Raw genomic sequence first — 13314 nt, forward strand, 5'->3', positions numbered from 1 at the left:
AATGGAGCGTCTGTGAGTGGCCAAGTAGTCTAGATTAAAACCAGATGTAACCATATGACTGAAGCATTCCTGGTTTGATTCCAGGGACCTGTGTTGCACATTGCCTCTTTCTTTGTTTCCAGTCTTTCTCATCCCATCAACTGTCCAATAAAATGAAATTGTGAAAACAAATCTTAAAAAGGAAGTCTCAATTTAAAGACAAAGTTTAAATCTTTTCCCATCAAAAGAAAGTTACAAAATGGTGTAACAAGTTGAGATTATTTACTAGCTGATTAGCTCACTCTTCCCAGCATAACAGTGTGTTAATCAGCAGTGCCACAAAAAAGACTTAAGTAGATCAGTTCCTGACTTGGTAATCAGGCCTCAGTAATAATATCTTACAGATTGGGAGATGATTAACAGGATAGAAAGGCAGATACACAAAATTATGTTTATTTTTCAGACGTTTAATCATTGGTTTTTGCTTGTAAATAACTCACTAATTTTACCTCTTCAGACTTCCAAAAGTATTCAGATAAAAAGAAGGAAAAACCAGTCTGGTTGAATGGGAACAATCGTAGACATAGAGTATGTGCATCTATTAGCTTCAGTGTATTTCTGTTTGAGTATCATGACAAAAAGGTGCAAACCAGAACAACACATCCAGATGTCCTTCCTGTTCGTGCATTTTGAGCAAGCAAAAAGCTTAGAAATGGTATCTGCAGGATGTCATATGATTTTTAAGTGATGAGAAGGGGGAAAATGTGCCAGAGAAGGCAAATGAGTTAGTAGTGTTGGTTTGGTCACATGCAAAGTCAGAGAGGATGGCAAGATGCATGTGATGGTAGATTGTGTCAGATGATGTCAAAGAAAGATGGAGAGACTCTGTTCTACATACTGTATAGAGTATGTAATCAGGAGGGGTGATAGTGTGCGCTAACATTAAATGAACTGTCCAAAAACTATACATTAATGATGATTCTTTATTTTACAATACAGTTTACATAACACTCCACAACCGCCCCTCCCCCCTGCAGGCATTGTCTGAATGAAAGGGAATACTCAGTATTTCTGAAGCGAAGGGGTGATTAGGTTACATTGCAAAGTGTTCACAATTATGGGTGGTGGGTGTGGTGCACCCGGGTAAACACATGGATGATTTTCAGTGGATTTCATGCATGCAAACACACACATACACACACTCACGCACACTTATTACAATCTTATTTCAGCATTTTTAAGAAGAACATGCTGCTAAAAACAAGCTGCATTCAATCATCTAAATGCATATAAATTTTCACTGGTGTTTAAATCATTTCTTCATTCAGCTGTTTTCACATACTGTATGAGTTGCACCAAAAATAGACACTGCAGGTTGACTTAGAATTTGATTAAACTACACCACCTAGTGTTGAACTTATGGTAAAGTTCTTAAGCTACTATATTATGCTTGAGGTGCCAATTTTCATAAAACACAGCCTGTATGGGGTGTAGAACTTACTAACTTTACTTTTATTTGTGTTATATGTCAAGATGCTCTCATTAGATGTGATACTATGCGTTAAAATATTTTTTTTTGTCCAAATAGCCCCACTTTAAAACCTCAATATTAGCTATCTTTCATGTCTTTTCCTCAGGCACAGTAGACTATATATATATATATAACTTACATTCAAAGTGCACCTGATGCAGCCAGGCTGTCACTCCAAAAAGTCTCTCTGTGGTGTTCGGACACTATGGGACCTACACTAATTAGCCTCTCAGCCGGCCATTACACAACCATGAAGGGATAATCACACCTGCCTGTGATGCTGCTGCAGTTCTTATTGTCCTGCTGAGTGTGCTCCTGTTTCCTAATTCATTTACCTTATCTAATTAACCACCGCACAAACGATTAGCATGTGGACACACATCCAATCAGATCTACTTGCTCCAGATAAAACCTTGTCTCATTGGCTCTTGATCTTGCCTGTCATTGGGAGAACGAGTGCTTCAAGTTTGCATTAGAGTGTGCGGGTGAGAGGTTGTGACCCTAGCTGACCTGGATTACCACAGGCTCCTGGAGCAATCCCATGAGCCACTAAATATAGCCTGTGCCTGGGATAGTTTCTCCAGTGAAGGGCTAGGGTGACCTGACCTGACCCAATCTCAGGCTGTCTGCTTCTGGGCGGCATTAGTGCTCCTTTCTGGCACAGGGACACTGGCACGGAAAGGATATAGCACAATACATAATTTTCTCCAGTATAAATATAGATTTCTATTTCAATCACCCACTTTAATTTAAAAAAGCAACAACAGGACAGGTGCTCTTGTAAACTACACTTTAAAGTTATAACCAATTTTGATACTATTCAACAACAGCCATTCAAGTATGTATTAACCTCATTAACCTCCCTGTAGTTTTTCCTTGGTTGTTGCAGGGTCTGCCATTACGGTGCTGGCTTTAAAAGGCCTTCACACACACAGCATGAAGCATGGAACGATGCCGCATGTAATCAATCCGGTGTCTGCATTTGTAATTTTAAAACTACTCTACACTGTGTGCAGCATGAACTGAGATTGCTGTTTCTCATGGCAAGATGGAAAAGGCCACTTCTGTATTACACACTGTTTGTTTGGCTGCACTTTAAACAGATATGCCAGTTGCTCTTCTGTTGTATTTATGACAAAGTAGCTGTCAAGACGTGTTTGCTGTAGTGCTAAACTACACTTGCTGTTACTTCCAATGACCATAGGTGTTGCCAAATCAACTAGGACTGAAATCTTTAGCTTTAAATTATAGCTTTAAAGATGCACGTTAGAAAACCCCAAAACATGACATGGAAATGCAGGTGAAGTAAAGCTCAGTCAATTTATTGATTTATGGAAAATATATCACATCTTTACATTTTTTTTTTTTTTAGACACCTTCAGAAGTTAACAGTCCATTACCATTTACTTCCCGACATTTGAATCAAAGGTAACCAATTAAAACACCTCAAACAGAGAGCAGTGTTTCAGTTTTGCGCTTTGAGGAATCGAAAGATACCTCGGCTAACTTGCATCATAAATTTAACCAACTGTTCAAAAACCTAACCCTGAAACCAATCATACATCTAAAGCTGAATTCATTGCTTCAACCCCATTTCATCCTTATCTGAAGTTTCCATCCTAATAGCCCAAATGAGACATATCACCCCGACCACAAGTAGTATTTGTGAATATACAGTATATGTATTCTGTTCAGTAAAACAGCAAGCAAGATTGAAGTTTGAATCACCGGACTACAAATTGAAGATCAGACACCAACAAGGACAAAAAAATGAGTGAAACACATGAGTTGTTATAGCAGCAGCAACAGTGAAATTTGGTTTCTTTTTTCTTCTTTTAAACAAAACTTTTTATAATATCCACATGGTTTATACCAAAGTGCAAATATGTTCAACTGCATGTATTTTAATATGTTATTATACTAAGTAGATTTATTATATTCTAATGAACTACGATTCTTGCAAGAAGGTTGAGGCGTTTTAGAGTATTATGGCACATTTCAAAACCAAAGAGAAAACATGTCACAGGTCATTTACTACAACAATAGGCAATGCAAACTTTACGACACGCTAATATATATAGATATATTTTGTGACCAAAGTTTGTCATCAATACATTAATATTTGATAACACATTTATAAAGCATTACATCAATATTGTATCATCAGGATATCTGTTTGCAGAACAAAGGTATTAACTGCAGTCCTCAAGTGTGTTTTCACAATATTCATCCTGAAGCAATACGACACACTACTGTCTCCAATCAGTGATCCAGGCAATGTAAAGCCCATGACTCAAAACAAGACGATATAACCTCCCATAAGGGAAAAAAAACCTTCAGTGCCTTACAGCCTCTCATTCTTGTCCAAACTCTTCAAGGTTGCTCATTTCCAACCGAGCACCAATGAACACCCTACATTGCAACTATCTGCTCTTGCAATAATCAATAGTGACACATATTTTACAGATATATAGCTATATATTAATGTATATACCTCCAGTGTGTACACAATCTGACCACTACCTCTGATGGGATCAGAACCACCTTGTCGTGACAAGAGACCGCCACAGAAAGGGTGCATGCAAGAAGGGTACTCAAATTGGTATTAAGAGAATCACCACTGGTGTAAGAGAGTCAATTTTCTTTGTTGAAGCATATTGGAAAGAATTAAATAGCCAACTTCTCTATATGAACTGTGGCATGGGTTCCTATCCCTTTGCCTTTTCAGTGTTGCTCTTTCCTCTAAATTAATCAGGAGCTGGGTGACTCAGCAGAATCTTGGTCGGAAGTACGGGGCTTTCAGCCCTCTTAAAGCTTGGTCCATTAACTTCTTTAGGGATTATTCTGTTGGTGTATGCTAACAGATACCTTAGAAGTATTTGGATGTATCAAAGCACAAATTGCAAAATTCTACAGATAGTGATTTTGAGGGGGGGGTTGTTTATCATTTGATAAATATTCCTTTTTTTTTGTTCTTAAAGACAGTGATCTTAGGAGGACAAGCAACGTTGAGAGAAATTTCAGTGTTCTCTTCACTTGGCAGTCATCATCTGGACGAACTCTGTAAAAAGAAAAGGAAAAAAAAAAAAACATTTAAATGACAGATGTGAAAATGGTGATGGTGATCCCATTATTGAGTTGTTTGCAGCAAAAGAAAGAAGTCAAACAAAAACAACATCTCACCCTCATAGTTGACTTGACCATCGCCGTCAATGTCAGCTTCACGAATCATTTCGTCCACCTCTTCATCAGTGAGCTTCTCCCCCAAGTTGGTCATGACGTGCCGTAGCTCTGCTGCACTGATGTAGCCGTTACCATCCTGCAGAGGGAACAAAAGAACTACTGTCACTGTATTCATTTACTATTTTACATGCAGCTAAAAGTCGAATACCACTGATACTGGTTTTATTTCTCTACTGTGATGTCGGCTAGCAAGTACTTGATCACTTCTGTTTCCTCAGTGACACAAACAAGATAGAAGTTTATTATTTGGCAGCGCCAAACCAACAGGCTACAAGTAATTTTCAATGGAAGCCCGCAACATGAAGCTACACACTGACGCCTGACACTTATTGCTGCGTGATGGGCGTGACGCACTACAAATCAAAGTCGAGCTGGCCTCAACTTCTTTCAGCACTCCAATGACATGGTTCTGTTCCATCTAAAAAAAGTGGAAGAAACACTGATCCTTGCCATTGCCAGTTACCTCTGCTATTTAACCCTACCCTTTTCCTTTACCGTGACACTAACAAAAAAAAAATGCAGCTTGGCAGAGGGTGGCAGCTATTGCGGGAGTACTGGGTATGTGACGCACATTTTTGAATGCTCAATGGCTAGCTGTGGTAGTGTGTTATCTAATAATACTAAATCATGTTTACCAGCTATTACATATAATTGTAAATTAATATGCTACACAAGCCCATGACGACATAACCACGTCATTGAGCACTTGAGCAACACTTCAATGGTGACTCGGAGACAATGTAGCTGGCAATGCTTGGCCATTTTGTAGCTTTGTCACTTGTAGTGTGAACACCCCATTAGAGATGCTAAATGTCAGCATGATAGTATGCAAAATATTATCATTAAAAAGCCATTTCCTAAACCAAAGTGCTGATTTAGGAAACAGTGAGCTTCTGTGATGGCTCAATATTATGCACAAATCAGTTTTGAACTTTTTCTGTATTAAAAGCTAAATAAACTTTTTTTTTTTTTTTACATGACAGGGATAGACCATGTTTTGCTTTTTCTAAGAAACAAAGTGTGGCTAAGCATCACATGGATACAACAAAAAAATGGGTGCTAGTTATTGTTTCAGTCTATTCAGTTATACTGCACCTTGTCAAAGACTCTGAAGGCTTCTCTGATCTCCTCCTCACTGTCTGTATCCTTCATCTTCCTGGCCATCATGGTCAGGAACTCAGGAAAATCAATTGTACCATTACCTAAACAGTCATACAAACAGAAAGGTGAGTGTTATTTTTGTCACAGAATAGTTTGACTGAACACTGAATGCATCAAAGAGGTCTTAACAGTCTTATGGCACAAAATATAAAAGTAAATACCACACATTTTAACATTTTAACAAATACAGCAAAAGTACAGATTGTACTCTATCTAAAGTAGAGCCACACTTATACATAACGGTATAGCAGATCATCAAAACTGAATAAAATATCCTCTTCCATCGTTGTATTATCGTGCAAACTCTGACAAATACGAGAGGATCGTGGGAGTTGGGTGAAAATTCACAAGTAAGAGGATGCAATTTTCACACTTGGCATTAAATTCCATTTATTAAGTAGATGCTACAATACAAAGGGCATTTATTAAAACTACCATGCCAGTGATGTTGCTGGAGTATCTTATTCTGATACTACCATTATGAAGTACAAGAAAAGGGAAATTTTAAAATTTTATGCATGGCTTTAAATTAAAGTAGTTTTCTTTCATGCATTTCTACATTTGACATAATACAAATAGTCACAAATGTATTCAATGTAAGTACTCGTTAAGATTCTGGCCAATCACATAATTTGCAAGACAAGAGCAGTCAACAGCAAAAGATGTTGCCTTTTGACTTAAGGAAGACAAAAAAATGTCATGTTGGTAATTTAAAGATTATCTAAATATCTCTATACTACATGCAGATATATTTAGGTTGGACACAGTGATTTTAAGTATTAACAAGTATCATTTTCTTGTGCTTTCTCCTTCTCACCATCAGCATCCACCTCATTGATCATGTCCTGTAGCTCAGCCTCAGTGGGGTTCTGTCCCAGAGAGCGCATCACAGTCCCAAGCTCCTTGGTAGTGATGGTTCCATCACCATCCTTGTCAAACAGCGAGAATGCCTCCTTGAACTCTGTGTATTTACAGATATAACACAGTTAGTATGCTGTACAGTAGCATAGCCTGAGTGACAGCACTGGTGCATCTGTTGCAAAGACTCTAAAACTAATGTGATTATGTGAGTTTATGGTAATGATTAGTGGTTCAAACCTGGAACTCTTTACTCAAAACCCTGATGATTTTTATTCTAGCCACACCATCAGGGACAGATGTAAACCCCAGGAACCCATGTGAATGTAATTAACTAGCCCTGTTTTCTGGGTTTGTTGGTGAATTAAGAACCTAGAATCAACCAAACATGGTTAGGATATATACTCACCAGCAATCTGCTCTTCAGTCAGCTGATCAGCCTGTTAACAAAAGAATAAGACATTGATAGTCCATATTGAAAATGATCTTTTTTGCACTCCTGTTAAAACATTTTTGCAATTACAGAATGTATTTAAAACGGGCTTAATTTGGCAGACTAATGGCAGTTTTAATTAGACAATATGAATAACACACATCTACAAATCCCAAGGATGGCACAAGTTCAGGTTGTTGGGGAGCATTACACATTCAACAAATTAACAAATAACTACCTACGCTTCTAATCATAAAATCACGCCAAGACAAAGAAGATTACTAAAATAGAATAGTGTACTTTCTGCAGGACTGTTTCAGTTTCAGACACCCACAACGTGTGAATTTTCAAACACCACATCAACCCCTGTGTATACTAGACCTGCCCAGGCTATGCTCTACCTAAAACTGGAATTGGCTCCAGTCCCCAGCAATACTATGCAAGATTTGCTGTAGTAAGTGATTTGCATATTTTTTTGACCAGTATAAGCTACATAACTTAGTGTAAACTACTGCAATCAGAGTACGCCAACTGTAAAAGACACCCCATTGTCACACGCCGTTGTCCTTTGTTAAAACACTAACAAACGGTGAGTGTTAAATACTCAAAAGACACGTTTTGGGTGGAGTTTATCCTCAAAGTCTTCTACGCAATGATTTAAGAGATAAAAACTTCCGGTAGACCTAATGAGGAACGTTTGTAGCACACTACGCTGTGTAAACAACCTTCACAGTTCTACGCCAATGCAAATGCAATAAAAACAAACTAATTCAAAACAGACTGTGATAACATCTGACAGCTAGACCCAGCAATTGCCTATGACTTACCTAAACACTATGCTTACAGATGCAAAGCAATAACAGAAAAATACATTGTTTAGGCTAACCCCACTGGTTTAGACACCCATCTTTATTAAGCAGACAAATTAATTGCTGAGTCTCATATTCTATTTAAGCCAATATTAAATGGAATATAAGATCAGGTGTGTGTGACATGTAAAATGGAAAACCTGTTGCATTACTGGAATAAAATCATTGATTTGATTAAACTAATATTGATTGCAGAGGGTAGAAGCACTAACTTATTAGTTTGTCAGGGTTTTCTTATTTAAAAACAAAAAAAACCCCCAAAAAAACAACACACACACACACACACACACACACACAACCGCACCATGGTAAGAAGTCAATGAGGACATTCTTACCAATCCTTACCAGCTGCTGTGAGATTTTTAAATGTTTTTGCCAATTAAAAAACATCACAAAGTGACCAAACTGCATTCATAGACCCTATTCATTTTTCAACTTAATCTGAGATGTCACTCTGCCGTCCTTGTGAGGTCTTACCAGGCCTGTCTAAGTCAGTCAACATGCCCACTTCAAGCTGAGAAAGTGTGATGAGGGACAAGTATAAATACTCCACAGCCCGAAATACACACGCCTGCTATAATTAGTGAGACACGAACAGGGTCGCCTATGTAGCACACTGAATATCACTGCAACTAACCACCTCTTTCAATCTTTTTTTATTGAACAGATGTGAGGCTCAGTTCAGTTTCAAAGACTAACCCCTGTGCCAACTGTTGCTTGTCCTTGTCTCCTCCTCCATATTGTCAGTATATGATCATCAGATGACTGGGGAACAACTGGCACGATCGGGGATAATAAGAACTTAACTGCTGCATAAAACAAACTCTACAAAGCCTACAATAATACAGCGCTGATGTAAGCTAAGTGGTGAAGATAAGCTGATAATGCTTTATTGTCATCCAGCCTGAGGAGGACTCATTCAATTCTAGTTCAAATGAAAGTAGCAATTAAATTCATATAGCTAAAAAGCTAATGCATCAAATAATCAAAAAAAAAACAACTCTGCAACATAGATGAAGGCTTATTTATTTTTTTACAATCCTTGACTTCTCAAAATGAAAGGGATTAAAGCCAACATTTCATTGGTAATGCCATGTGTTCGAGTCAATTTCAATGAGTCACTGTGGTGGTGGGGGTGGGGGATAAAAAAGAAGGGAGCAAGACACACTGCAGAGTATCCGCTCTGTCCATTGCCAACCAATTCGGTGGTGCTGAAGCAAGCAGTGTCTGGATCAGAGTGCAGCACAGTTGTGTTAGAGGATTTATACAGTTGCTGTACTCAGCCGAACGTTACTGCTGGCTTCCAACTCATCAGTTAACAACAAATTTTCATGTCAAGAACCAGAAATTACAGTCAATCATACAGTCATGAGATGCAACTTCTGTATGTGACTGATATTGTTGTATATTCCAAGTCTCCTTGCTTGGCAAATAATAATATCTACCAGACCATGTGTATGTTCTTTCACAATATGGATAACCACCACAGCGAAATATAAACAAGATGTGACACAGAGGCAGAGATTCATATGCAGCGCCACAACTGGGCTTTTTGGTATAGTTAGTTCCCATTTTGAAGGGTGCACTGCGGGTCCTGACAGCCTACTGCACCAAGCATGGTTTGGTTCAATGCGGGGGGAAGGGAGGCGCGGAAGGAGGGGTGGCAAAGAGGATCATTCAGCAGGAGCAGAATGCGGTTCAACGTTATGGCGCAATACGTAACGGAGGAGATGCTGTCATGGTGTCTGCTTGCAAGAACACATAGTCCAAAATGTTGCAACATCACCATCATCTAGAAACTGCCGAATGACAAACAATTGTTGCTGACGCTCAGACTACCTGTGGGCAGTATTATTATGTAATCGCAATTGGTGGCGATTACAACCTTTTTTCGCTTGTTGCGCATGCCACACTACATTCAAAACACCCCGCTGATGTGCCTGCAAGATGTACTGCCCGTGCTGCAGCAGCTTGTTATGCGGGATGTCTAAATGGTAGTTAGCAGGACAGTTAGCGGGTGTTTTGATATATGTCTTGCAAGATTAACGAGGTGGGTTTCAAGATCACGTTAACGCTGGATGGTCTATTTTTACACAGCAACCTCTTTCACCACCACGCCCACTCTCGACTCAAAGCTGGCGATAGAAAACGCTGCAAAAAAAAACCCCTTGATTGCATGGAAGTTAAAATCACAATATTTACAAACGACAAAGCACATCAGCTGAATTATTGATATCACGTTATAGCAGGAAACACACCGCCCGTTTCCTCTCCCAACACGGCGTCCATGCTGCGCAGTCGACGGTTATTACATTAAAAAAACATTTTCACACACCGTTAGATACAAAGAAACCCACTGACCAAAACTGTGATAGCCCGATTAACGTTAACGTTATTTGCAGCAGGATTATTATTATTATTATTATTATTTGCCGTTTTCTAGCTAGTAAACTCATTTAGCAAGCTGTCGTTCCCTCGTATGGAGTTTTGGCGTTAAATAGGATTATTAGATGACTCGAAGAGGATTATGCTTTAATGCATGCTTACGACTGAATACAATAACGCTTACTTGGTGTATGTTATTTCGAGACCATCTGAAAACAGTGCAATCGATGTTACCGTTAACTAGCGACGAGTGCTCTTCACGTTAGTTAGCTAGCCTGTACTCACCATTGTCCCGTTGACTTTTCAAGCTCCGTGTAGATGACAAAACGCCAACTGGTAGGTTTTGTATTCAGGGTACTCAAGAGATCGTTAATCTACAGAAGTACTTAAATGATATCGAGCTTTAATACAATATATGTTTAAGGGATCTGTTGAGACTGTATACCGGCGTTGCAGTAGAGTTGCCCGGAAACCTCAATCTAGCGACACCAGCGTGCTATGCCCTACTTTGAGTAGAGTATCCCTCCGCCAGTACATCTTTTGACCTCCACGCAGTCTCAATGCATTACCAAAATACCAAACATTACACATGTGACAGTTATTTAATTGCAATACACATTCAATATCCTTGAATCTATGTTAATTAATGTCAATTTTAATAATAATATAAAATAAAATAAAAAGCGAAGCCACAATCTTTGCTGCACTATATAAATAAAGCGCGCAATGATACCTCCCCACCACCCCGTCTCGAGCATTGACAAAATATGGAAGATTAACAATGACAAACCTAAAAATGTCCTGTCGTTGATGAACCACAATCAAGTTGTAAGCAATCTTTAAATCTATATTTAATATTTTTTTTGTAGCTGCAAGGTGAATTCTGAGTCAGGTTTTGTGTGTACGGAGTTAAAAAAAATTGCTCTCACAGTTTTTAAGTCTAGGCCCGTGGCAGACTCTGTACGCTCATCATAAGGGATGGATGACTAAATATTTCTTTAATCCAATGCAAAAAGGTCACAGAGGAAATCATAGTTGTAAGGTGAAAAACAGCAAAGAGAAAAATATTTTCCACCATGTAGTTACCAGGGTGTTGTCAAATTGACTCTGACTTTCCATACACATATGCTGTGGGCCTAAGAGTGTTCTATTATTTAAAGAATATTTTCAAAACCAGGCCTTTTCCCCCTCCCAGATATACAGAGAAGCTCGTGCATTCTTTTATCAGAAAGTACTCTCATCATCTGCAATGCATTGTTCACTGGTCTCCCCAAAATGTAAAGAAATCAGTTGAAGTTCATGCAGAGGCTGCTAGTGATTAACTTGAACAAAGACAGGTCCCTGTACTGGCTTCCAGTCTGGATACATTTCAAGATTCTAGTACTTGTCGATTGTTTATGGACTTGCCCCCAGCTAGTTGGTTGGAAATGTCAATTCTGATGCAAATGTCCCTGATAAAGCCCTAAGATCCACAGATGCTGTTAAATATACCAAGAAAACTATGTCAAAGACCTGTAAATCTGCCATCTACTGCTCGTAAATTAGTTTGTCCCTAACACAAACTGTGGAATGCATGTCTCTGGATCTGAGGGCAACAACTTACCTTTTTTTTTTTTTTTTTACCTTGCTTTTAACTATAATCTGTTCTTATGGCCGCACCGCATCATACACATTTCTGTAAAATTTTTGAATTTTACAGGAATGACAATGATGACTGAGGTAATGAGTCAAGACCTATACATTCACAGCACAGGATGGATTTAAAATTTCACTATATGTAAGTTACAATGCACTCCAGCAGAGGGAGACATTTCTCTAGTATTGCCTACAGTTAAGACAAGACACATCAGTCCAAAATCTCACACAGGTGTTCAGTTGGGTTGAGATCTGGTGATTGTGAAGGCCATCAACTATTCCATCCTTATAAACAGACTAAAACAGTGGGTGGATTTCACTGGACCTGCTCTGGACTGGTTTTCCACATACCGACCCAATTCACATCATGTTCTTACACATCAAAGCATTAAGTGACCCCTTGTTCCCTGAGAATTGGAACATTTTCACCCTGGAAGAGACCACTCCCATCAAGATAGAAATGTTTCATCACAGGATAAAGGCAATGACTCAGAACAACTGTGTATTGATTTGCAGTGATCCTTCCCTCTAAGGGAACAAGTAAACTCAAACCATGCCAGCAGAATTCCCCCCACAGCATAACAGAGCCACCAGATCTCCTCACTGTAGGGGTCAAGCATTCAGACCTGTACCAGTTTTTCCTTTAATTTGTTACCTGTCTGTAGCTGTTAGACTGGAAGATCAAAGGCCTCCACTGCTTCCTACCAGTCAAACCCTGCCTTGACAGACCACAGATAAGAGTCAGCTTTTTGTTTACATCCCCAGTCAAGTGGCAAGAGATGTAGGCCTCAGATAGACAGATTTGCACATGCTGTTACAGGAAGAATTTCACTCATGCAGGGTAAGCATATAAACAATTTATTTTCAACTCTGTTGTCATCATTCCTAAGTTTGGCTGACCTTTAAGATTTGTAGTCCATCCGTACATTCACTCAGGGTGGAATGCAAGCATGATGAGATCATGCAGCATAGTTCCCAGAGAAAATACGTGTAATTGACAACAAGAGTAATTTTAGCAACAATTTTAAAGTAATGACTTTAAAATGTTTATTTCCATAGAAAAAAACTCCAACCAAAGCATGCCTTGATCAGACAAAATAAAATATGTTTCACTGTGTGGTCTGCTGGTAACAATCAGATCATACATTTCAGACATTCCACTCTGGCTTCCTATCAAGTTCAGGAGCAGCTATAAGGTCACATTACATCATTGAGATAAG

At 38.8% G+C, this 13314-nt stretch overlaps 1 protein-coding gene across 1 annotated transcript; it reads right to left on the minus strand.

Annotated features, from left to right (window-relative positions):
- Positions 1–2811: 2811 nt before the first annotated feature.
- On the minus strand, positions 2812–10954 carry calm3a (calmodulin 3a (phosphorylase kinase, delta)). The gene is made up of 6 exons (XM_067594794.1): positions 10745–10954; positions 7182–7212; positions 6732–6875; positions 5849–5955; positions 4694–4829; positions 2812–4571 (listed from the first exon to the last, which is right to left on the minus strand). Exons 1-6 carry the CDS (start codon positions 10745–10747, stop codon positions 4543–4545), a joined length of 450 nt encoding a protein of 149 aa, XP_067450895.1. The 5' UTR covers positions 10748–10954; the 3' UTR covers positions 2812–4542.
- Between the last annotated feature and the right edge of the window lie 2360 nt (positions 10955–13314).

The sequence above is a fragment of the Thunnus thynnus genome, chromosome 7 (assembly GCF_963924715.1).
Source record: "Thunnus thynnus chromosome 7, fThuThy2.1, whole genome shotgun sequence".
Classification (NCBI taxonomy): Eukaryota; Metazoa; Chordata; class Actinopteri; order Scombriformes; family Scombridae; genus Thunnus; species Thunnus thynnus.

Bases quoted from the DNA above. Each gene is read 5' to 3' on its own strand.
- calm3a (XM_067594794.1), bottom strand. The intron at 6,876-7,181 runs GTGAGTATATAT...GTAAATACACAG, and splicing joins GACTGAAGAGCAGATTGCTG to AGTTCAAGGAGGCATTCTCG. The intron at 4,830-5,848 runs GTGCAGTATAAC...TTCCCTCTGCAG, and splicing joins CCTTCAGAGTCTTTGACAAG to GATGGTAACGGCTACATCAG.